This window comes from Lissotriton vulgaris, chromosome 6, assembly GCF_964263255.1.
Source record: "Lissotriton vulgaris chromosome 6, aLisVul1.2, whole genome shotgun sequence".
In the NCBI taxonomy this organism is placed as follows: Eukaryota; Metazoa; Chordata; class Amphibia; order Caudata; family Salamandridae; genus Lissotriton; species Lissotriton vulgaris.
Window position 1 is genome coordinate 1,750,400,935 of NC_141694.1, and position 26,849 is coordinate 1,750,427,783.

The 26,849-nt window shown below is 44.7% G+C and overlaps 1 protein-coding gene across 1 annotated transcript in view; it reads left to right on the forward strand.

The window, feature by feature from the left end:
- LOC147709413 (xanthine dehydrogenase/oxidase-like) overlaps positions 1-26,849 on the forward strand; it is a 1,362,843-nt gene that overhangs the window by 256,414 nt on the left and 1,079,580 nt on the right. The window contains exons 8-9 of the mRNA XM_086927983.1: positions 1,452-1,593; positions 19,523-19,615. Coding sequence (XP_086784109.1) covers positions 1,452-1,593; positions 19,523-19,615 — 235 coding nt within the window. The remainder of the gene's footprint in view (positions 1-1,451; positions 1,594-19,522; positions 19,616-26,849) is intronic.

Consider the following 26,849-nt stretch of genomic DNA (forward strand, 5'->3'; position numbering starts at 1 on the left):
AAATAATATTTTTCCTATTTACAGCAATAGAAAATGCTAGAGAAATAACAGAAAGTTATTTTTCACCTGGTTTCAAAAATCGACTTCAATGGTAAGGTAGATTTTTGATAATTTTAGTGGAAAAGTAACTTTATGGAAGTGTACTCTGTGCTGCCTGAGAGTCAACTGGCCTAAAACATGTTTTCACTTAGCCCTGCTCCACAGACTAAATACACATCCATGGCTGACCTACTAACAAGACCCTGCATGGAGGACAATTACTTGGGCTATTGTTTTTTTAATTTTGCAGAGTTTTATATAGCGCAAACTTGACCGGAATTGGGTATCAGAGCGCTTTAGAAGGAGACTAAAAACCTGGCTGTTTCCTAAAACTTAGTTGGATGTCGGTATTGGGGCACGTCTTCCTTTCTGTATTCTGAGCTGTTAGCGCCAGGATGCCTTTTTTTAGGTGATAGTGCGCTTTATAAATTAAATAAATAGATAAATACATTTACATAGCACCAGTTACGTTACATGATGGCACACATTCATTTTGGTTAGGCACGGGCAGATTAAGTGATTTGCCTAGAATCACAGGCTGTTCAGCATCATTGCCGAGACTTGAACCCAGTTTCCCAGATTCGAAGTCGACCGCCCTGGCCATTAGGCCAACTCCTCTCCCCAATTGCAGCAGGAAGGCAGGTTTTTTGGCAGCAAGTGTTCACCTAGCAAAGATAGCCATATGGGATAAAGACCAGACAGCTGGCAGAACAATGCATAGTTTATGAAGGGAGTGTGACTACTGCTAATGGTATTGTGTATTCCCAAGATTACTTTCACCCCTCTTTAGTTTAATGACCTTGCTAAGTTCATATTCCAATTTGTTGTCCCTTACAGAAGCCTCACTGCTTAGTTAGACCAGAGAGGCTGGGACTTCTGTTATGTGTCTGCTTCCCTATCAACGATCAAAACCCCAAATCAGACTGCATAGCAATTCCCAATGGTTTAGAAGCACATGGCAAACAACACATATCAGCTGCCTCATTTCATATTATCAACAAACAGAAGAGATGATATCATATGGAACTAATAGGTTACAATTCATAATTTGTAGGCCAGTATTGTTAGCAGATAAGTACATATCTTGTAATTAGCAGTGCAAACCACTTGCCATTGTATTCACAAAACCAACCTGCAAGTAAAAACAGAGGTCTGCCATTGTCCGTAAAACTGATTAGATCACGGTTGACACATCTTGTTCCATGGGGAGGCCAATGTGTGCTGTGTTTGTCAGTATAACAAACAAATTACCTATTTTAGATACAGAGTATTTAATGCATCTCATTCACATCTGAAAACCTGGTGTTGATCACCCCCCAACCACGCCACAACATTGAACAACCATGAATTAGATGGTATTCTTCATGAACGAAATGCATCTTTTGTAAAATGTTGTAACTCTTTTCATGCAGATACAGCCCAGCATGCCTCAGAAGCAGCTGTGCTTCAGAGGAGAGAGGGTCACATGGATCCAGCCCACAAGTCTGAGTGAACTAGTGACTCTCAAATCTCTTCATCCGGATGCTAAGCTGGTAGTAGGAAACACTGAAGTAGGTAAGGCAAGCACTGAGATATTATAACACACTTGAAGGGATGCAAGAAGGTATGTACCTACTCAGGCCTTTTGTTTTCTCACACCTATGAACCTTATACTTTCAGTTGAGCACAATAGTGCATGCTTTGCTGCACGGCCCCAAATCAGCCACATCAAAATGGTCTGTGCGCCTCTACCCATACTGCACCACACATACCCCTCAAAGCACCAGGACATGAATGAGAAAGAAACACAACTAAAATGCCTACTCTTCAATGCAAGATACATGAACAAAAATATCTTTAACATATTTGAACTACTCTCTTTTACAAGAACCTACCTTCATTATAGGAACATGGCTCAGCAAGGTTTATGCACTCACATGCCACAAAGCCATCCCATCTGGATTTTCTCATCAAAAACAAAATTCATTTTGACAAACTTTTAGGAGTCCTGTTGAAGGCCTTAGCATGGACGGTTGTGATTCCTTAATGATAAGATGTTCCCCGCTCCAACTGTAACTTATTCCTTCTTCTTAATGTATAGACCGCTACACAGCAATGCCAACTTTCAAAATGTCTTCCTTGATACAGTAACCAACACCCATCTGGACCACCCAAATATTCATTCTGGGAGACCTCAAACTATGGTTGGACTAGAAGAATCTATCCACAGCCATTAGAACCAACCTTCAAGCCTTCAACAAATTATTTCTGGTCCGGCTCACTAACTGCACAGGACACACTAAAGACAATATATATATATATATATATATATATATATATATATATATATATATATATATATATATATATATATATATATATATATATTGTCAGGTTGAGTTTGTAAACTTTCGCACTGAAAGCGCCCACTCTGACAGAGTTTCCTCTGCTTGATGAAGGATTATTGAACACTCTAATCTCAAGAGTAAAATCTGGTTCACTACCGATCCCGCCTCTCCGCACTATTTCACTCTAGTGACGGATGCAATTCAGCCAGTGATCCTGAATGCTCTCAATGCCTGCATCATCTCAGGAAAGGTGCCAATGAAGTGGAAATGTGTACAAGTTAGAGCATTACTGAAAAAACCTAACTTGGACACCTCTAAACATGGCCAACTATCGCCCCATCTCCCTCCTTCCCTGGTTTGGCAAGATGCTTGAGAAACATGGTAATACCATATTAGTCCACCACCTGGAGTCCAACAATCTACTCCATGACTCCCAGGCAGGTTTTCGTCCCGAGTTCGGGACAGAAACTGCTCTCTTGGCAGTTACAGAAGAGACACGGAGGCTCCTGGATCAAGGCGGCACAGCAGCAATTATTTTGCTTGACCTCAGTGCCACCTTTGACACTGTGGATCATAATATTCTGCTCAAGCGACTAAAACATCTAGGTGTGACAGACCTGGCTATCACTTGGCTTCAGTCCTTTTTGAAAGATCTTTTTTTCAGGCCTCAGAGGGTGCTATCTCATCAAACCATTGGCCTCTTAGCTGTGGGGTTCCACAGGGATCCTCCCTGAGCCCCACGCTTTTTAACACCTATATGCAGCCATTGGCCTGGATAATGCTTCTGTTCGGCATCGAAATTATTACCTACACAGATGACACCCAACTGGTGGTGGCGCTAAACCACCCTGAAGGGTCATCTTGCACTCTGGGAACTTGCCTAGAAGTGGTAGCCGAATGGATGGCACTATCTCATATTAAGCTAAACGAGGACAAGAAAGAACTGATGTTTCTGGGTAAGTCTCCTTCACCCAGCTCGACTTTGGTGTGACCGACTTGTCTCAGCATCATGCCGGCCCCTAAGGATCAGATCTAGAGCCTAGTTATGTGGCTTGATAGCGCCCTCTGTTTCAATTACCAAGCCACCAAACTTTCCGCTACCTGCTTCGGCCTAATGCGGATGTTGAGGAGAATTCTGCCCCAACTCCCCTTTCAGGCTCGAAGGATCATGGTGCAAGTCCTCATCCTGTCCCGCTTAGACTACGGGAATGCTTTGTATCTGGGTGCGCCGTTGGCCACCATAAAAAAACTGCAAGTGACCCAGAACTGTGGGGCCCGCTTACTCCTAGAGCTCCTGTGGAGACATTCAGCGTCATCCGCATTGAAGAAACTCCACTGGCTGCCAATTCATTCCAGAATCTGATTCAAGGCCATGTGCCTAGCTCATAGAGCCATGTGGAAAACAGGACCTGCCATAATTCACTCTTTTGTTACTCCCTATCAACCCTTGAGAAGTCTATGTTCTAGCACGGCCTTCCTCGCTACCACGGGGAAAGTACAGAGATCCAGATGGAATGGACGCTCCTTTTCCTGGAATGCCTCCATTTTTTGGAACTCCTTGCCCCCATTCTGCGCAGTGAACCCAACCTACAGGTCTTCCGCAGACTCCTGAAAACTTTTCTCTTCAATAACTCCCATTAACTGGCTTTGTGCTCCGCCCGCCCGCTCCCAGCGCTACGAGGCCTCAGGGTAAAAGTGCGCTATACAAACCCAATTTCATTTCATTCATTCATTTAATTTCAGCTGCTTTCCACCGAAACTTGAGAACTACCCAGATGTCTGTTTCTTTTTTTGCATGATTTATGTGTCACTCTATGCCTGAAAGGGTTTTGTAACATATAACCCAATAACACAAAATATCATTGCAAAAAATAAAGTAAACAGCATTGTTTTTAAGAGTTTGCAGATCAGTGATTATCAATCATAGTCACTCTATTGTATAGTATTGTGCACATCCTTGTTCCCCTATAGAATACAAATTTATGCAATTTATCTTTAAAAAAAACAATAATATTACTTACTAAAAGCAATTATTTCTTGCAAATTGTATTTTGGTAGTAGTTTTCTAACATGACTTTCATGCTGTCACTGTTAATAAAAAGACATCACGCTATTCATACAGCCTAATGATGTACGAATATTCAAAACAATTATATTCACTCTATTAATTCTTTCATTGTTTACGACATTTTGTCAGTCAAGAATTACCTGTATTTTGTATTGGTCATATCTCATAGGCATCCAAACAATTCAGTAAAACCTATGTGTACATCACTTCAGCAATCATTTATTGGCTTATTTAGAACTACACATAGTTAGGTAAAAAAGGATAGGCAGAGAACATTTTCACTTAAGCTGGCAGTAAGACGAAAATTGCGCCCACTTGAATTCATATGGTGCACCCTCGAATGACGCCCATTATACAATCCTATCTGCTTGTCCAAAAGCCCTAGTACACCTATATTTGTTGGGCATCTTCTTAACCTGTCGGTTCAATTGTATTAAAGCACCCGATCAGGACATTCTTATAGCTTTGGGGGCCTGGAAGGGTCTGAATTGTCGCATGTGTAGGGTGTGACAGCAGTTGTGTTGGTGGTACTGTCATTGGTAGTGCTAGCAGGGCCCATTGGTGGTGAACACTACTCTGGCCTACTGACGAGAGCCCTGGAACTTATATTTTTTTACAACTTAAGCACTTGCTAAGTTTCAAGAATTCTGAGTTCAATCTACACGTGCATTCAACATTAATGGGTGATTGTGCAAATACAAAATGCATTTAGGTTTACTGAGCCTTGGGACAGTTTAAATATGCAGTTTTTGCGGTGTTTTCTAGTAGGAACATGCTCCCTGGGCATTAGAGCACTATACAAGAGAAAACTTTCGACCAACAGTAAAAAACGTGCATATAAGCAAAAAAATTGAAAACTTGCAAGTACTGATGTATTAAGCATTTCAGAGAAATGGGGAAAATCCAAACCTATAATTAGTATTAACAGGAGATGGTGCAAATCTGAAAATACAATAAGGATTACTGAGTGATAGAGCAAATATGAGCATAAATAATGATTGTTAGTCTTTGCATTTTGTGGCCATTTTTGGCTCTACCGTGCCCACTCCTGTGTAATGTTTACAGTGATCTAATGATGGTAATTATCTATTGTGAGCATGCTTGCCATGATGATGATCAGCCCTACTGTAATGCTTCACTGGCAAATATTGGCTGGTGCATTATAACATTTTACCTACAGCTGTATACGGCCCCAGGCTGTAAGATTGTTGTAAACTGTCAACATCCATTTATATTCTCACTCAACCATTCATGCATTCATCTAGCTATCCTTCCACCCACACGCATATGCTAACATAGACAATATATTGGATAGGCTAAAAGCAGGTAAAGTGAACATGGGGATGTGTTATGTAAAGTGCCCCGCGGGGGCAAAGAGCATGTGCGCCCATTTTATGCACCCCTGGAGCCCTTTGGTATAACAGAAGTGGCTCCAGATCCTTGTGTGGCCCTTTCTGTAATACAGATAGTGCTGGCACACATATAGCGCCAGTGCTATTACCAGAGAGTGTTTCCTCATCTGCATGGGGGCGTGGCCCCATGCAAATGAGGAAATCCATTTGCCTCTGAGCTCGCTCCATAATCTATACCGGGGTGCAGAGGCAAGGAAGCTGTCAGGAGGCACACTGACAGTTCCCTAGCTAATAGTTGATGCATTTTAAGTGTGCTCCTGATGGCAGCCCTCTTAAGGTTCCCAGACATCCCCTTGAAGGTAGGTGCAGTCACTAACTGCACCCGCCCTCAAGGGGATCTCTTTTCCCGCTGACAATTGCGGGTGGGTTGCCCTTGTAGTAGCAAGCCCCAGCCAGGCCTGCTAGTGCAAGGGATTCGCCCTTCTCTGCTTAGAGTCCTTAGACCAATGGTAAGAAGTTGGCACAGAAATTGACATAGAAAAGACAGAATTTATTAAACCTCTTGAGGTGGAACTACAATCACACAACACCCTTCGGTATAGTATGAGGTAGCACAGTGACTGAAAGAAGCTTGGTCCTTTTATACTCACGCAGGGGCTGAAATGAAGGCGGTACAAGGCAAAGAGTATTGGTTTCAAATACATATAAGGTCATACAGAGAGTGTGCTATCAACAAGTGGAAAGGGCTGACAGTAACCTAATTCTGGTGGACATCTCTTGAAAGTTACAAGTTAGGGACAGCTGTAAGCTTTACTGGGCATGTGCAAAGCAAAGGAGACTAAACATATCTTGTCTCTAGGCAGATTTCAAGAGCAGTTGACAGGAAGGTAGGACAGAGCACATTGCATATAAAATGGCCGACAGAAATACAAAATGGATTCCGTAAAACAGGCAAGATAGTCTCAAAATAGCGAATGTCTTCTGCTAATGCTTAATCTAATTCACTGTTAATTTACTACAGACGACCCTTTCAGCATTTGCTGAAGACATTCATCTGTCTAGGGTAATCTGGATCTGCATCTTGTACATTGAAATTCATCATATCAGAAATCTCTTTGCTTAACATTTGCTGTTCTTTTGTAACTCTTCTCTTGGCAGGTGTACAAGTAGTAATGCACATAGAGCAAATCATGGGACCACATTGTATACAAGTACAGCATGTAAATAGTATCACCAGTAGTATACATAGAAAAGTCAGTAGTTTGCAGCCCCAAGCAACAAAGAGTGTCCATATCCAGGTTGAAAATGTCCATGTACCAGTCTCTGGGTGAATGTCTGCAGCAATCTTATGCAGTTTAGAGATTGTGTCATAAACTGAAGGCGAATGGTCTGGGATGAAGACGCAACAGCTGCTACCGATGATACGGCATGCACCACCACGATCAGCCAAGATCACATCGAGCACCATCCGATTTTGGAGTGCTACAATTCTTGCAGTTTGCAGTTCTTCTGTAATGTTCCCAAGTGCCATAGCTGTCTGATTGGTGACAGCTTCCACTACACAAGTCAATCGTCTGATCTTTCTACTATTTAATGCAGCACCCACGAAGAAAAACAAACCCAAAGTGAAATCAACATATTGTTGCACTGTGGTGTCTGTCTGATCAATCTCATCAGTACTTGTTGTCCATTTATTTCTATTTTTGGAAATGTCATTATACAATTTCAAGTTAAGATGATATGATGCAGGTGCTAAAAACACAGGGGGTAACAAAAATGATATGTAGCATATTCCTGACCATCCAATAGGCAATTGGTAATATCCTTTATTACCACATACGAAGTAGGTATTGTGAGGCGCCACAAAGCTACTGTTGTTAACACCCTCAATGTTTAATACAGTAGTGCTTTCGCTTCGTCCTACAGGAATTCTCCCAATACTGCCAATACATAAATCTGCTTTTGCTCTGGTTACAGAAATCACAAAGGGTCCAATGTTCTTCATATTCCTCACATTTGTGAAGACATATGGTGTTGAAATATTGTCCGGTTGGTATTCATCCCATTCCCATTTAGTCCCTTTGGCTGGAGGATAACCGTTTTCATCTTGGTAACATTCCTTATTCAACTGAAAAATTATTCCACCTACTGAAGGCTTTCCATAAGCAAACAAAAGGGCATACCAAGCTTGACATGAACCATTATGGGAAAACGGTAGAGGAATATAAGGCGTTCCTCCTTTATTCTGGTCCGCAGGTACCATACCACACACCCAACAATTGGTAGTATTTGTAGCATTATGGGTATGATGCAACATCTGAATGAATGTGTTATTCAGATAGGACTGTCGATGTTTCTTCTCATGATAAGGAAGAGTGTAGTAATGGTGCTCCAGTGGAGCTGGAGTGTTTGCAACAAAAAGCTGTCGAGCAGGAACTGCTTTCTCAATGAACCAAGTGGTTATTGCCAAAACCACCAGGGCAACAACAGACCTACAGCAAAAATCAATTTCCCATTCATTTTGATGACAGTAATACTCGATCTTCCTAAGAACCTATTGAAAAACAATCGTTGGAGCTCTTATCCCTCGGGTAGCCACTGATTTCTTCACCACGGGCCAAGACGGGTGTCACTACACTAATGCAGGGCTGATCCCCCCCCCCTTGCCTCATTGGCTCTCCGTTTCACAAATCCAGGGCGGTAGCTCAACCAGTCTTGTTCAGAACTGCAGATTCTTTCCTCGGTCTCAAATTATATCGCTCTGTTCAAGGAATCGTGTGGTCCGGGAAGACTTTCGTAGACTCGTCAGATGAGATAGCTTGACCCTTCTCCATTTCCAGAATCTCTTGATGGTCGGTCAGCAAAGGAGGTTCCACTAAGGCGGGCGATACACGCTTGCAGTGCGTGGTATGGAGCCAGTTCTTTTTTTCGTCCCTCAAACCGCTGTCCTTGCGGCCAACAGCACCTGCTCCGGACCTCGCAACCTTGGCTCTAAGCTGTTCGATCTGTCAAAGACCTTGACCATCACCTGGTCTCCAGGACGGAGATCATGGGCCTCACCTGTAAATCTAACACGAAGGGCTTCTCGAACCTGTTGATGAATAGAAGTCAAACTGTCAGTAAACTGTGCCAAATAATCATTCAACAGAACACAAGGTACATTATGTATAGGGCGTGGCTTAGGAACTCCCCAAATGTTCATCGGTCTTCCAAATACCATCTCACATGGTGTGAGACCTGATCGTGAATGTGGTACTGATCTTATGGACAGCATTGACAAAGGCAATGCATCTGGCCACCTTAGGGACGTGGAAGCCACTATTTTCGCCAGCTTCAATTTCAAGGTAGCATTATACCTTTCCACCAACCCTCCTGATTGTGGGTGGAAGACTGCATGGAATTTCTGTTTGATCCCTAATCCTTTCATGGCATAAGCAACAACTTGCCCAATAAAATGAGGTCCGTTGTCACTCCACAAAATTTTACAAACACCATACAGAGGGAAAAACTCATTTAAAAGCACTTTGGCTGTAGTGAGCGCTGTATTATCCTTCGTAGGGTATGCTTCTATCCATTTACTGAAGGCACATACCACTACTAGGACATATTTTAGATTATTACAGCGTTCAATCTGGATTTAATCCATCTGCAAAACTTCAAAAGGTGCGGTTGGTGTAGCAAATCCTCCTGTAGGGGTTTGTGTCCCTTTTCCAGGACTGTACTGCCAACAGATCAAACAGGACTGTACTACTCTCTTAGCTGCGCTGTCAATCTCAGGATGCTCCCAAACTTGTGTAAGTAGTTTCGTTATCACTAGAGCTCCAACATATGCCAGCCCATGTGCCATTTTGACCATAGGTTGTAAATAGGCTGCAGGTAACTTCCACTTATCCATATCTTTGTTGCACCAACAACCCTCATTGTCCAATATTCCTTCTTTGGACCATTGCTCAAGTTCTGCTACAGAGGCAGATCTCTGTACATCTAATATCTCTTCTCTACCATCATGCCATCGTTCAGCTTGAGATTTCACTACATACATGGAAGTAGTGCTTTGTTGCATCGCAGTTTCACGAGCTACACAATCTGCAAAAGCATTTCCTTGTCCTATTTTGTCAGTGAGCTTCTTTTGTGCACTACACTTCACAATCGCTATCTTTTTTGGATATGTCAGTGCAGTCAAAAGGTTATGTACCAGTTCTCCATGCATTATCTGCATTCCGTGGGATGTATGAAAGCCTCTTTCCTTCCAAAGTAGGCCAAAATCATGGGCCACTCCAAAAGCATAGTGGCTGTCCGTGCAAATGTTCACACATAAGTCAGTGCTAAGTTCACACGCTTGTGTCAAAGCTATTAGTTCAGCTGCTTGAGCCGACTTCTGAAGTATGCGAGCTGTTTCCACTACTGTTTCAAGCGTGGTAATTGCATATGCGGCTGAGGTCGTGCCATCTGGTAACTTCAAACAAGACCCATCAACCCACAGTTCCTCATCTACATCTGAAAGGGGCGTATCTTGCAAATCGATGTGACCCTTTGTCTGTTCCTCAGTAAGGAATATACAATCATGAGATTCCTTTGACTGGGACTGAGTCCCAGGATATGGCAACAAAATGGCTGGGTTTAGTGTAGCACATCTCATCAATGTAATATGAGGTGCTAACAATATCAATTCGTATCCTGTCAAGCAAGCACTAGTTAAATGCTGCGTTCTAGTCTGATTCAAAAGGGCATCTACTGCATGGGGTCCTAGCACCAACAGTTTGTGTGACAAAACTATCCCTTCACTCTGACGTATAGACACAGCTGCCGCTGCAACTGAACAGAAACATCCAGGCAACGCACAGGGCAACAGGATCAAGAACTGCAGAAAAATATGCACAGGGAAGCTGCTTGTCACCGTGTGTCTGTACTAAAACTGACAATGCACATCCATCTTTCTCGTGTACATAGAGTGTAAAAGCTTTCGTGTAGTCTGGTGTGCCTAACACTGGTGCAGAGCAAAGAGCTTGTCTTAACTGACAAAAAAGCATTTTGGCATTCTTCAGTCCATGGAAGGTGGATCGGAGTGTTCTTAGTCAAAAGCGCTAGCATAGGTTTAACAATGTGTGAAAACCCTAATATCCATTGCCTATAAAACGAAGTCAAACCAATGAACGCACTGATATCTTTCTGTGTGGAAGGTACTGGGGTGTCTAAAATTGCTTGAATGCGATCTGGTGTCAATGCACGTCCCTCCTTAGACAGAAGATGACCTAAGTAGATCACCTTCGGTCTACAATATTGCAATTTCATCCGTGATACTTTATGATTGTGTGTAGCAAGGAAAGAAAGTAAAGACAAAGTACACTTTTCACACTGCTCAGGCGTATCAGCTGCCAACAAGATGTCATCGACATATTGTATGAGAGCCACTCCTTCAGACAAAGTAAAAGAATCAAGTTGTCTTTTTAAGGCTTGGCTATAGATACTCGGACTCTCAGTGTATCCTTGAGGAACTCTGCAAAATCTGTATGATCTGGTATTTAATAAGAAACCGAACAAATATCGGCTATCAGGATGAATAGGATTCGAGAAGAAAGCGTTCTTCAAATCCACTACTGAAAATGTAGTTGCTGTTGGAGGGACCAGGGTAAGCAGTGTCGTTATATCAGATAATACAGGGTACTGAGGTACTACAATCTTGTTGACTTCTCTCAAATCTATGATAAATCTATAAATCTTAGTGTCAGTATCTTTTTTCAAAATGGGGAGAATCGGACTATTGCAGACATTATAAGGAACTTCTTCCACCACCCCCACTTCAATCAGGTCTTGTACAATACGTGTAAGTGCTTCTTCTCCTTCTCGAGAAATTTTATACTGAGGCAATCTCGGCAGTATAGCATCCTCCTTAACACTAATATGTACTGGTGGAATAACCATTTGTCCTACATCTGTATCTGAAGTAGCCCACAAAGTACTAGGGAGTGAAGCTAGGGCAATGTCCTCTTTAACAATACAGGATCTCTCAATCATGGGGTGGTTGTCATTTAAGATAACCCGTACTCCTTTCGGAGAACATAGTATCGTGGCTCTGAAATATTTGAGCATATCAAGACCCACAATGTTGTCTGGTGTATTTGGAGAAAGCAAAAATGGACATGGAGCAATAAACTTATCAATATGAATGCAAGTGGTTGTGACAATGGGCTAAGGGAAGGTGTTCCATCGAAATCTATCGATGTAATAGTTAAGCCAGACAGGGGAGCCCTTGGAATCAAGTGTTTAGACAAGGCGCTACAAGTAGCTCCTGTATCAACCAGAAACTGATCAGTAGAACCCAAAACATGTGCTGTAACATAGGGACCCTTCTGATCTACTGGAACTTCAACTGATTCCCTACCCCATCCTAGGCAATCCTATGCATAAGAAGAATCTTTCAAATCAGACGGCTCATAATCGGACACTCGATATTGATTCCGTCTGTCAAAAGTATTAGCCCCCTCTTGTCCACTTGTATCAGCGTCAAACCTAGCACAATCATTTGTATTTTCTCTAGGCCCTGAATATCCTGAGCGATTTTTCATTTGTCCCCGACCACGTGAACCCTGCTGGGCACGTAGCACCGGACAATTAGAAATCCAATGGCCAAATTGTCTGCAATACGCACATTGATTAATAGACAAATGTACACGAGGAGAGGGAGGGAAAGATAAACCATAAGATCCACGTCCTCCTCTATTATCACCTCTAAAAGGTGGGCCATTAGCTTGAACCATCATAACCTTTGTTTTTAACTCTTTAGATTTTTTATCCTCCTTACTTTTTGCTTCTAATTTCGTTCATAATACTGAGCCATAGTTAGGAGAGAAGCCAGAGAGGAGGTAGTCCATGAACTTTTGCTAGCTTTTAGGCGACTTGCTATTTCTGGCAATAGGTTTGTGACATATTTATCTATGAACAGATGCCTGCCCGTGTAATCTCTCAATGTCTGACCACTAAAACCGTGGAATGCTTCTTCAAAGCGTGTGAAGAAGTCTGAAACCGATTCATCCGTCTTTTGCTTACAGGATGCTAACATAGTCCAATCTATCTTTTTAGGAGACTAATCGTCTTTAATTTAACCAAGATAGCTGCTGGAAGATCTAAAATTTGCTGACATGGTTTTTGTGCAGGTTCTCTATCTTTATCTGATTGTTCTATATCTGACCACAATACTCTAAATACCGCACAATCGTCAATTTTACGCACAGTTCTCCACATATCAGCCGGTAATTTTTTATCCCAAAAAAAAATCAATGTCATACAAAGTCATAATACAAGAGCTAATGGCACCCTCAATTTCTTCATAAAATGCTGTCAGATTCTTTCGCGGATCAGGCAATACATTTTTAAGAGCCATGACATCTGCTCTATTCCAAGCAGTGTAAACCCAATTATAAATAAAATACCCTTTCGCATCAATAGAAGTCTTATCATCACTTGTGCCTGTTCCTTTTGGAGGAACATATAAAGGCGCGGCTTCCGGCTTGGGTTTCACATTTACAACATTCTTATCTGTTTCGGGTGTCGGTGCTCGTGCCATATTAATTTGAGATGTTTGTGCAGCTGTGTCTGTGGCCTTTTTCTCCTCCCGCAAACGAACTGCTTCATCACGTATTTGAACCAAGCGTCTGATCGTGTCAGCCACCTGGGAAAAGACAAAAGAGCCTTCACGTAATTGCTTACAATCAGCTGCTATATCATCTGCCTCTACTTCCACCAAATGTTTCCTGAATCGCTCAACAACCTTTTCTGACCAATTCTTAATAGTATCTAGAAGTTCAGAAGCAGAACCACGATCGGCTTTTCGCGCCGCAGATCTAATCTCAGAGGAACGTTCGGTAGTTAACATTGAGTGAGTATCTCAGGCTTTATCCTGATCTGTAGAAGAGTCCTCATCTGACTCATTAGGAGCAGAAGGGAAAATATACGGAGATGGAGAACGATCTAATAAGAGAGAATCATCTTGGGGTTTATTAAGAATAGAATAGAGGTGCCTACGGATAGCATATTGGCCATTTACCTGTAACTGACGCTCCCTATCTTCCCTTTCTTTTGTTTCTCTCATCTCTTAATTTTTCATATCTAATGCTTTCGCATGCACACTTTTACGCTGTTCTTTTTCAATCAAGGCCTGTTCACGCTTCATTCGCTCACGCACTTCTTTCTCCCACTTTCGCACACAGTCAAACATATCTTGCCTAGCCTGTCGCTTAAAAATGTGTTGCTCCACATACTAAATCTTTCGCAAATCAAATGACCCATGCATAGGCCAACGCAACTCAGGAACCGTGCAAGTGTATTTATTTCACAATTTGCTGTACATTATGGACGAAATACCATATTTAATATATTCCTATTAGGCTTCCCCTCCGGGTGGGCCGGTTGTGCTCCATCAAGTTTCAAAGTGGACCCACTACAAAAGCAACACAACTTACGAAGTGTGCTAAAAACAGGCATGCTGAAAATAGTGCAAAATATGCAGTATTATAAAAAAGTAGCGCTTAAAGTACTCTTTGTACGTTGCGCCGTTCGAATTTCATAGGAGTAGAGAAAAATCTCCTCATTACCTGCCTATATGTGTTGCAAGACATATATCAACTTTACATAGAATCATTTCCAACTTTTGGGCAATACATAGAAAATTGCCGTAGTAAGCATATCTAAACTACCTTACTAATTACAAGGCGTCATACTTACAGCAAGTGCCGTAAAACGGTTCTTACCAGTGAAATGGCCCAGGTTCCTCCTGCCAAGTTCTCAAATCGACCAAACGGGCACTAAACAGCAAATCAACAAAAGAGATCTTAGTCGAGGACCGGCGCCTCCTGGATGGTCGGATCAGAAAGAAAGAGAAAACACAGTGGATGCCAAGACTCTGGTCTCCTGTGGCAGTGATCACGTCCAAAGCGAGATTCCAATCCTTTGTCTCGACCAGTCCTTCGGGCATCCGAGTCGCCGATGAGCCCCACGTTGGACGCACCAATTTGTAGTAACAAGCCCCAGCTAGGCCTACTAGTGCAAGGGATTCGCCCTTCTCTGCTTAGAGTCCTTAGACCAATGGTGTGAAGTTGGCACAGAAACTGGAATAGAAAAGACAGAATTTATTAAACCTCTTGAGGTGGAACTACAATCACACAACACCCTTCGGTATAGTATGAGGTAGCACACTGACTGGAAGGAGCTTGGTCCTTTTATACTCACACAGGGGCTGAAATGAAGGCGGTACAAGGCACAGAGTATTGGTTTCAAATACATATAAGGTCATATAGAGAGTGTGCTAGCAACAAGTGGGAAGGGCTGACAGTAACCTAATTCTGGTGGACATCTCTTGACAGTTACAAGTTAGGGACAGCTGTAAGCTTTACTGGGCATGTGCAAAGCAAAGGAGACTAAACATATCTCGTCTCTAGGCAGATTTCAAGCGCAGTTGACAGGAAGGTAGGACAGAGCACATGGCATATAAAATGGCCGACAGAAATACAAAATGGATTCCGTAAAACAGGCAAGATAGTCTCAAAATACTGAATGTCTTCCGCTAATGCTTAATCTAATCGCTGTTAATTTACTACACCCTCTGCACAGTGAAACACAGAGCCGCTGCTTCGAAGCCGCTCCTCTTATCACTTGAATGCAGTGTCCCCAGGACAGCACAAGTTAACGGGTGCTCTGAGAGCAGCGCATTCAATGTAATATGGCTCAATTATTCTGCTGCGTCGGACACACCTGTTTTAAGTTGTGCTGTGGTGCAAACAGAGAAAGTGCGATCTATGTGCAAAAGTGCCCCTGGTGTATAACTTCTTTCGATTGATTTAAGCCCTACTTCCAATACTGAGTGTTTGTTAAACTGAATACTAATACGAGGGCCTTATTTTTTAATCCAGGTTGCAACCCAAGAGCGAGCGAGGGCATCTGGTTTGACTTGGTTTGCTGGCCCAGAGTTGCCTCTTTTTCCTGTACATATAGTATTTTCTTTAGAAGAGATGGCAGATGAAATTGTCAAAAATCCTTCTAAAATGACATCCGTTCTCGATGGGGTCCCTATTGAGCTTTGTAAATACAATCTTGAGTTTCGGGCTCCCCTCCTTACAAACAGCATAAATGCAGCCTGTAAGACTGGTTTACCTCTGTATTGATGCTCCCAGTGTTCAAAGAGGGGAACTGGCAGGATCCTAAATGCTACAGTCCTATTTCTTTGTTAAACTCTATGGTGAAAATATAATTGGTAGAGCCATTTTTGATGGGTGATTGCTTTGAGTCTTGGAATCTAAATACTATCTGAGGTTCTGGTTGAATTGCTGTGCGCTCTCCATTTAGCTATTTTCGCTTTGGTAAGATTTGTTGAAGGTGGGGAATACCCTAATCCTTTTTTATTGGCGGTGGCATATGCCAGGGCTGTGCTTTAGCCCCAATTCTGTTTTTGTTATACATTAATGCCCTTGACGCTACTCTACTTAAGAAAGGACGTGACATGACATTAGTAAAAAATAAGCCTGTTCTCATCTTCTTATATGCTGATGTGGCAGTCTTTCTTGCCAGAAATTAGGCTGGCCTTAGAATTCTTCTTGATGCTTTTGTAAATATCATTAAGCAAGTGAAGTTGTAAACCAAGCTCGCTGAAGCATTCATTATGGCCAGTGGTCCTAAAAATCTGAAGACCCATGTTGATCTGTCAAGGGCAAACCATTAGTAGGGATAAATGAATTCCCCTGTATGGGGTAACCTTGGAAACATTCTAGTTCAGTGGCCCATCTATTGCTAACAGGATAATGTGCTTTAAAAACAGGAGGGTACAAATATAGGGAAAAGCCCACCAGGCCGGATTTGGAATTATGCAAGAGGAAATACATTCCAATCCTAACCTATGAAGCAGGTATTTGGGGATAAAGACATGTCAGCAGTTTACAAGTAGAGGAGTATAGGGTACGTAGGCAAAACTTGGACATCCCCATGTGCATCCCACACTGTAATATACATCAGAAATTGAGCTTGGACTGCGTTGAGGACCATATCCAATTAGCACCCTTATTACTATGATCTTCGATTTGATGTAACTACCACAGCTCACTCAACAAAGGCAAACATCAAAAGCAAAGTTGCAATGTATATATTACCAGTGTGCCTTTACTGCATAGTTATTTAGCTGAGACAACTAAAGAAGGCCCTTTAAAATGAATGGATGGGGAAGATGTATCCAGTGTATGCTACATATTGTGTCACTTGACGCTTTGCTGCTGAAATTCCTATGAAAGGGTTGAGAAGAGGGTGAAGCTCCCAAGGCAAGGAGATCATTTGCAAAGAAGAGCAGAATCTAAGTTAATGATTATCTAGCCTGAAATCTTCAGGCGTAGCTTTCCGGTATTTGGGTTTTATGTATAAGAAGATTCAGCCTTGGGTTCTCTGGCATCTAATAAGGACATCAGATTTCTACCCAAGGACCATAGCTTTATGATAATGACTAAAGAGTGTATTTTGGAAGACACATATCCTGGTCCTTTACCATAGAAGGATTTATATACCAAATATTGGAATTTAAATGTAATGTGACCTTCTACTGCGAATCAGAGCCTGTGTGAGATGTATGCGAGATTTGTCAAATTTGCAGACACCTACCCCGTTTCTTACTTTCTTGTCATTCGAGTTAATGGATAAGAGAAGAGAAGAATCCTCATTAATGTTATGTTTCTAGCCCAGCTTTGTGTTCACTGTAGCTCAATCCGCTGATATTGGTGTGGAACAATGTAAATTATCTTTTGAGGAATAAGTAGCTGAAATAAAATGATCCATACAATATCATTCACTTGACACTTCTTTTCAAGTTTGCAGTCTAGTTTTACACCCATATTTGTCTCATTATCCTTAGAGAGGAATGACTGACCCAATAGAACTGGTAGCTTGCAGAGGGTTGTCAGATTTCCAAGTCTACTTTTACGTCTAAAGTAGATGCTCCATCTTGAAAGTATTTAGGTAGAGCCACCTAGAGTTCATCCAAGAACTAATGTTATTGACAATTTGGGTTCGATTTTTATGTTGCCTCTTGTCCCTATCAAACCCGACCAACAGTTGTGTATGATCAGAACAGGATTGGAATAATCTGATGACATTGAAGAATTTAGATGTTTTTATTGCATCCAATCAACTCATATAGAAACCCATAGTTCATAGGGCACCATACAATATAGAAAATATTTCATGGCCAGGTCGTTTCCTCTGCTGTAAACTAGTCGCTGTTCAGACTGCGCTCACCCTGGTGTAGTTCTATAAGTTGTTGGAACGAAACGCATTGACAGGATTTTATTGAAATTAATGGAGGAAAATACATAAGCATATTTGGAATTGACATATTGGATACTCTTTGGACTTCTTGTTGGTGCACCCATCCCTTTTGCAACAAATATTTCAAAGTTCCCTGTGCAATATGGATTTCCCAATAATAACAGCCATCAAAACACCCTGCCCTATGTGTGTTGCATATTACGGTTATGCAGCATGAGGACCAATTATGTGGTAATATTACATGAATTATGCCAAAAAAAACGCAGATGGTTTAACACATGCTCTGTTAGTATTAATTTCGTCCATTTGAGCAAGAAACAAAGTGAAATCTGTAAACACTGCTAATTGTATTGCATATGTGGTAAATCCATAATTATACAGTAAACCACATGATAAAATAAATGTAAATGTGTTTGTATTTATATAGCGCCTTCGACCCAGAGGTCTCGTAGCGCTGCATTCATACCACTGTGGAACCCTTCCTGGCTTTCCTGTGAGATGCCCCCTCCTGGGCACCCCCAAGGTGAAGCCAGGCATCCAAGCGCTGCTGGGGCTGTTGTGGAGATTAAGCAAGCTATTGCCCAGAGTTGCAGAGTCGAACCCATGATTAGAATAGGCACCGAGACGAGAATTATCAGGTCCAGAAAGATTGAGTCCAAGAGCCCCCGAGGCAGGAATTGAACCCTGGTCCCGGGCCAGACCTCTGCATCAGGGTCTGCCCCTCTAACCATTGAGCCACTCTTCTCCACATTGACCCTCTTCATTGCCCATTGTTTTATGATCAATTTATTCATGAAAAGTAAATTCTAAACATTCTTCAGTCAGTGTTCAATGTCAGCTGAACTTGTAAGAAAACAGCTTTTTCAAACCAGAAGCCCCAAAATAAACATGTAATATAAAAAAGGCATAATTGATAGCGTAATATGGCTCTTTATTACTATCTCAGGTCCCTGACGACATATACAAACAATTCAGCCTGCGGCCTCTTTATATCATCACCCGTGCCCCTTGCTGGTAATATGGTAATATTGGACCATTTATGTAAGATTTTGTTCCTGTTCCTTCCAGAGATGATGGCCTGTAATAAATAATTCTGTCTTTTTACTAATAAAACTGGAAACCAAAAAGTCAACCCACATAAGGTATATATGTTTGTGCTTCTGATACTCTTATCACTGTGCAAAATGGCAATATTAATCCTACCATAAATGTATATAGCCGACACCTGCATTTTTTGTGCTCCGGATCTATACATTCAAATGGACTTTGTGTGTTCATGGGCTTTGCATAGTATTTCAGATGCAAAATGTAGAATAGGAAAACCTGTGAGTGATGCTGGTTCAGTATGTCAGTGAGGACTACTTTCAGATGACTCTTTGAAAAGCCACTGGACTGTTGCAGGAATTAACCAAGACTTGTTCTGTGCTTTTTATTTGAAGGCATAGAGATGAAATTTAAGAACATGCTCTACCCAATCATAATTGCCCCAGCTTTAATCCCTGAAATGACAAGTGTCAACCATACAGCAGAGGGTAAGTAAATGATATTCAGTCCACTTCTTCTGTGCCATATATTATTATGTTGAGGTTGGCTGTGTTTGTTGGCTCTTGGTGCATCAACCTGTGGCATGAGCAGGTGAAGGGAAAGGCTTAGTAGTGCCAATGGGAGTCTCTTCAGAGCCCACTGGATAGCAGCAGTTGAGATGAGTCTTATCTGTGTGTGAAAGGCAACCAAGGAAACAGAGCATGAGGAGCTCTGGATGCTGGGTTGTTTGAAGGAGAGGGGCCAGTTACCAGCACAGGCAGAGTGTAGGTGTTGAGCATTTATCTATGGGGAAGCCGTATCTACATTCTGGCACGCTCCAGGGAGGTTCTTTGCACGTGACAGGTCAGTGTGACTGTGTGACTGTGAAACATTTCCCCAGCCAGACAATATGACCATAAATAATTATCAGCAGATGCAGGGAAATCTAATTACAATTAAAAGGGACAGTGGGGAAAAATGCAGAATGGGATAGCAGAGTGACAACTCAAAAAGAGATGGACTCCACTCAGCTCTTTTTTTGGACTACTGGTGTTTCTGGATAAAGGATTTAAATGGGTTGGAAAAGATACTATTTCTTCAAGAATTAAGATATCTGGAGGCAGCAATTACAAGTTTTCTAAAACTTGGTCAATATTAAATTCTTATTTGAAGGTGGAAAGATGGATCCGTGTTCCAAAGGCCTTTAAGGGATCTCTTAATCAGGCTCACGTCTGATAGTTCCAATAATTCCTTTATTTTTGGGGACTGACTTATCTCTAAACAGTGTTACTATTTGATGTTTTGAATATTTTGATAAACCTTGTGGGATAATGACATTAAATCAGGATCCAGGTGGCACTCAAAATAATCAATGTTGAACCGCATCGCTGCTGCGGTGATTTTTGCGCTGTGCGGCTGTTTTCCGTTTTCCGTGTTACATGACGAGCTCAGCTCGTCATCAGCACACGCCACCCGTGGCTGATGACGAGCTGAGCTCGTCATCAGTAGCGAAGGGGTTAAAAAGGAGCATACCTAAAAGCACACCACCTGGTCGACATACAGGAGCTGATTGTGAACAGTACTTAGATCATTGGCCAGGGCAGTGCTGAATTGACTCCTCCCCGGATGTGCACTAGTCTTAAGAGTGAACGATTATGAATTATGTTAACTTTTACGAAGTACACAGTCTGCTATTGGTATGGGACTTTAGTTCTGTCTAGGGTGCCTCTACACAATATTCTGTAGGTCTACTTGTAGACCAGAATCTGAATTGTCCTATGATGATGTGTTTTGGGTATTACCTTGTGGTCTGTCTCTGGGTTGAGCGAAAACGCCTTACTTTTCTAGCTGTGAGAGTATGATTTGGTGCTACAGAAGTTTGCCTAGAATACTCTGTCAATTGCTGATGTATATCTTGGGACAGTAAATTGCATGTTGACTGGTAGTGAGAGAGAGAGAGGTGTAATTCTCCATATAGTGGGGCACTTCTGAGCTCTGTAGTATGATGTTTATAGTGTTCTGTTTAATGTGTTCATTTGTGTTGGTGATTTTTTTTGTCATATGTGTTCATTTAGATGCAGATGTTTAATCTGATAGAGACTACTAGCCGCAGATTCCTTCACGTAGAATTATCCCCAGGCATGAGACTGGACCCGGAAACCTTTTTTGTCACAGCATCCATGCGTGCTGGGGGTGGGGCGACATCACACGACTCCTCCCAGGCGTCATCCTCGTACGTGCCATCAGTGAGGTTGCATAAGACGCGCCTACTTCAGGTTTGTACTTTTCCGTGTGCAACTCGGATCCGGTCCTGGCTATGGGCATGTTTAGGCCCTTTTTTGTTCGATTTCTTTTTGTGGAACAGTGTGCAAATGCCTTCAGGCTTCAAAACGTGCACGTTTTGTGGGCGTCTTATGTCGGCGACGAACCCTCGCCTCATTTGTATGTGGTGTTTGGGGGAGGATCACGGCACCACTGATTGTGCGGCGTGCCAACAGATGAAGCCGAAGTCGTGGCAGGAGCGCCGGATGAAACTTCTCTTGGCTCGTCTCTCCAGGTTGACGTCCTCCCCTCGGTCTGCTTAGGTGGACGGCTTCAGATACGGTTGTGGTCGTCGTCCTCACCCTTCTTCGATGTCATGTAAGCGTCGCTCCCCAGTGGGCAAGTGTCGCAGTTTGTCCCCGGGGGCTGGTTTCCGGCCTGCTTGGGGCATGGACTCTCCGCGGGTGATGCGGCCCCGTGTGTTGTCCTATCCACCGTTTCCCGGTGTTGGGGCATTGACAGTCCAGATGGAGACATACGCAGCCACTTTGCAGGCCTCGCTGGTGTCTCCTCCTCCTTCCCCTCCTGGGGCGTTTTCGGATTCCTTGCCTTGCGCGGGGCACTCTGTGGCGCCGCCGCCATCTCTGGCCTCTCCGCCGACTGGTTTGGATCCAGGCTTGGAGGATGTGGTGCTGTTGAAGTGCGGCTCCTCCTGGGCACCTCCTTCAGGCCACGGCGTCTCTGCCTCACCGCAAACTACATCAGGAGTCCCTGTGGTGTCGCGGGAGGTTGCCGGGGCTCAAGTCGTATCCCCGAGCCCATCTCGGTCCTTTAACAAGGCCGAGGTGACGCCGCTACTGCGCCGGCAGCAGCTGGACTGTGCGGAGCCACAGGGGTCAGTGGACCCGCCTCGTCCTGCTCTGGGTCGAGGCCGGGTGGGGACCCCTCATCCCTTTCTGGGCCACTCTTGTCCCTCCCCACAAGCTGCTGCCTCGTCGCTGGGTGAGTCGGAGGTCGAATCGTCCCTGGCGCCACCACTTGGGTTGCCGGGCAATTTCCGTAGCATTCTGGGCCACGGCTGGCAGAGGGCTTCGTGTCACCTCACAGGCCGGTCTTATTCCCCCACGCAGGTGGCTGACTCAGCGGGGGTCAGGTCGGCATCGTTCCGGCGCCACCCCGGGACTGGTTCAGCTCCAGCTCCTCTCCGGTCTTAACTCCGGTCTCCGGTGCGGTGTGACTTGGCGGAACCCTGTCCGGTGATGCCGGATGGTGTCAACGTCCTGCCTCAGTCAGCGGACTCTACGGCTCCGCGCAGGTGTCATACTGTGGATTCGTCTTCGGACGCTCCTTCTTCTCCGGAGGCAGGCTGTATATTGCTGTCGTCCTCCCCGGAGACTGGTTGCTGTGTGGTATCTTTGTCACTGGCGTCAAAGGGTGGCTCCCCGCCCTTCCTGAGGCAGAGGTGTTCATCGGAAGAGCGGCAGGTCCCTCATTTTTCGGCTCCTTCTGACTTCCAGGTCTGGCCCTTGCCCGTCCCGCTTGGCCTCGGGGACGGCCGCCTTAGTTTGCAGCCGTCACCCAAGGAGGAGATGCTTTCTCCACCGCGGGGCCCTTATGGAGGAAGGGTGCGGCCTTTGCTCACGCGGTCTCAATGGCTGTGGGCACCCTGCGCATGGGTGACCCGGTGGCTCACTTACCGGTGCACCATCTCTTGGAGGTCCTCCACCAGGGTTCCGGTGGGAGGGAAATCTTACTTCCCTTTGAAGGTTTGCTCCTTTCTTCCCTGACAGGGGCTTAGAGGTGTCCTGCCTCGGGACCCTGTGCCTCAGCATCTTCCACACCCGCACCTTCCAGCACCGCGTGACCCGGCGTGTCTTTCCCTTAACCCCTCTGCCGCCAGCTTGGTTTTGCGGACTGCTTTTCCCTCCCTACCACCACTGGTGACTACGCCATCCTGGGAGGCCCGCTGGCTGGGCTCTTGAAGGCGCAACTTGTTCGCCTCGACCAGCACTGCCCTGCGGGCCCTCAACACCTTGTGTGTTCTGGCTAGGGCCTCCTCCTGTTTGTGGGACTCAGTTGCATCTCTGGGATCCACAGCTTCCCAGGAGACTGTTCAGGTGAACTTACGGCATCATGCGTTGGATGGCTGGGAGCTTGCAGCATTTATTTTCCGCTCCGCTCTGGACATCTCAGAGGTGTTGGGCCGGGCCATGGCTTCCTCAGTCACTTTCCGTCGCCATGCTTGGCTTCGGGACGGAGCATTCCCGAGAATATTCAGGAGCAGCTCATTGATCTTCCGTTTGATGGCAGCCTGTTGTTCCATGCCCCGGCCGACTCCGCCATCCAAAAGCTCTTGGCAGGGCTCCATCCTCCTCCTCTGCTTTATCCTCCCCCTCTTCCGTCCCCTCCTCAGGGACTCCTTAGTTGGGCTGATTCTGGGCTGCCTTAGGCTGGTTGTTCTGGCTGTGGAGTGTGTGTTCTGGCCAATTGCATCCTTTCCTGGGACTTTGGCGTTGTTGCTCCTGGACGGCCCTTTTGCTGATTGTTTGTGTGTACTGCCGGAGTTGTTGTGCAGACTTGGCCCTGAGATTAGTCCTTCTACTTTGCTTGGGCTGCTTGTCAAGCCTTCCGCGGGGGTGTTTTTCCCTGTGGATCTTTTTTATTTTTCCTCTGCTGCGGAAGTTCTTCCTAAGAGGGTTCCCATATCTTGGGACTTGACGTACCCTATGTGGGGTAGTGGTAGCTGTCATATAGCTTGCGCTCTGCTAGGGGGTTCTGGCCACCTGTTCTCCATAGCATTTATGTAGGTAGCACTTGCTACTTGAGGTCATGTGCACGGCCGCTCATAGTGGTGTGCCCAGACATTCCCTCCTCTCCCTGCTCCTGTCCTGAGGTCTGGGATGACACTGTGTTCTGCCTTGCCAGGCGCCACCTACTCAGCCTTCCTGGGGCCTCGGGCTGTTCTTCTTGCTTCTGGCGGCTTTTGTCTGCCAGCCCTGTTCTGGCTCGCATGTTGCTCTCTGTCTGGAGTGGGTTCGCCTTCTTTTCCCTCATTTCCTTGGGTCCTCTGGGCTTCTTATTCTCGTCCTGTCTTGGCATTGGGCGGAAGCTATGTTGCCTGGTGGATGTGTAGGGTGCTTCAGCATTTCTGGCCTTGCCCTTGGTTCCTCTGCTGTGAGTGTACAGGCCTCTTCCGCCTCCTTCTCCCTCCTGCATCCTCTTGGGGTCGGTGGGGTTCTGCTTGTGGGGGTTCCCATTGCCTGACAGGGACGAGGTTCTACCTGGTCCACAGATCTGGTCCCCTGTGGGGCCCTCTGTTGTTCTATATTTGCTGGTGGGGTCCTTTCGCAGACCCTCCTTCCCAGGGGGTATTGCTAGGGTATTTATTCAATGTGAAGTAATCTGCGGCAAGTAGTCTCTATCAGATGTACGAGTTTTGTATCTGGTAGAGATGATTCTAGCCGCAGATTCCTTCACAGCCTGCCCTTCCTCCCCGATTCTGCGAGGACACTGGGGTTGGTCTTCGGTACTCGCCTCCGGGGGGGGGGGCTGTGTCTCCTGTGAGTGCCTCCTTTGCTCCTGACGGGTGACTCCGTTTGGGGCGGTTCCTTCCTCCTTTTGGTTCTTTGGAGGTTGGGGTTCCAGTGCTGCGGTGCCCTGCTGCTCTGGCTACTCCAGGTTTGGGGGTATTGCTTTCTATCTCTGTCCTCCCCTCCCCTCCCTTCCTTCCATTGCTATCCTTGGATTAAGGGTGATCTGGCCATGTCTTGTCCTTGTCCCTTGTGGGTGGTTGCCCTCTATGTTGGGGTGGCTTGGAGGTTTGTTGTCCCTGTCTGTCTTGGGATTGGTCCCCCTTCCTTGTTCAGGATGGGGGTGGTAGGTTTACTACATGTGCCATGACTTTTACACATGTTCCTTGCCTCTGGGGCACAGGAGTGGGAGGCTGTCTATGTGCTGGCAGGGTGGCTGCTCAGGGCTCTGATTGTTCTTTCTTCTTTCCCTGCCTTTGGGTTCTGCGGTGTTGACACTGCTCTTTGTGGTTTTGTTAGTCACCATTTCTTTTCCAATTTTTCTGCTCTTCGCACATTGTTCGCATGCTTCCACAGTTTTTTTATCTGGTGGTTCCGCGTTGTGGTGCGGAAAAGTTCTCCGAAGAAAACTGACGTAGGCGCGCCGGAGCGGGTCCTATGTGACCTCGCTGACGTCATGTACGCGGACGACGCCTGGGCGGAGTCGCGTGATGTCGCCCCGGCCCCGGCGCTCACGGATGCTGTGGCTGAAAAGGTTTCTGGATCCAGTCTCATGCCTGGGGATAATTCTACGTGAAGGAATCTGCAGCTATAATCGTCTCTACCAGATACATCATTACCGAAGGTAAGTTACTCGTACTTTAGTGGTTAGGCAACTTGAACTATTGGTTCAACCATGCCCTCGGCGGGCCACACACCATAGAACTATCTGAACTGCTCTCCAACCTGAACCTTACCCAGGATCTATCCTCCGCCACCAACATAAAGGGACACAATGGACCAAATCTGGTCCTCTAACCTTATACTGACGGCGCTCACAATCTCACCATGTATATGGTCAGATCATCACTTAATAACATTTTCAGACACTATTAACCTCAAGATCAAGCCCCACACGGCAGTGGGAGTCATGACAAGAAAGTGGAGAGCCCTCAACAAACAGGAATTTGTCGAAACCTTGGTCAGATCAGCACCCTCCTTCATCCCTGATGTTAATTCGATGGAGGAAGACATCTCAGATTGGCTACTGATGGCTTGTAATGCTCATGCCCCACGTACTAAATTTACCTGCGCTCGCCAAACAGATGCCCATAAATGGTTTTCCTCCAAGCTAAAAAAGCAAAAACTCGAGCTTCGTCAAAATGAAAGAAAATAGAGGCTAAGATACTCCTTTGAAGACAAACTGCAGTTCTCGCTAGTTCGCAAAGAGTATAAAAAAGCCATATTGGAAGCCAAAGAGGCTTATTTCTCTGCCAGAATATTAAACGCCCATAACAAGCCGAAATAAATCTTAATGATAGTCAATGACCTCTGTAATGCTGAGAGAATACTTCCCAAACAGACACCTAACCAAGATTATGTAACTCTTTACATAACTTTTTCGTGGACAAAATCTCCAGTATCAAAGGCAGCATTCCTACCACCTCCAGTATGGAACCCCTGGACAACCTGACAACTAACTCAGCTACCATGGATCACTTCCCTGTCATATGTCCCCAGATCTTGTCAGACTTAATGACCCGCATTAAATCCGGCTCCTCTAATGACTGTTGCCCCTTCACATCCTAAAGGACGCCTTTTTTCGTCCTACCTCATAGCGTGCTCCCTTCCTAAATGAGTCTCTCTCACAGGGTAAGGTCCCTAGTGCCTTCAAGAACGCAATAGTGGTCCCTTTATTAAAAAAACAGGGGCTGACCCTCTGAATCCTTCTAATTACCGCCTTATCTCTCTC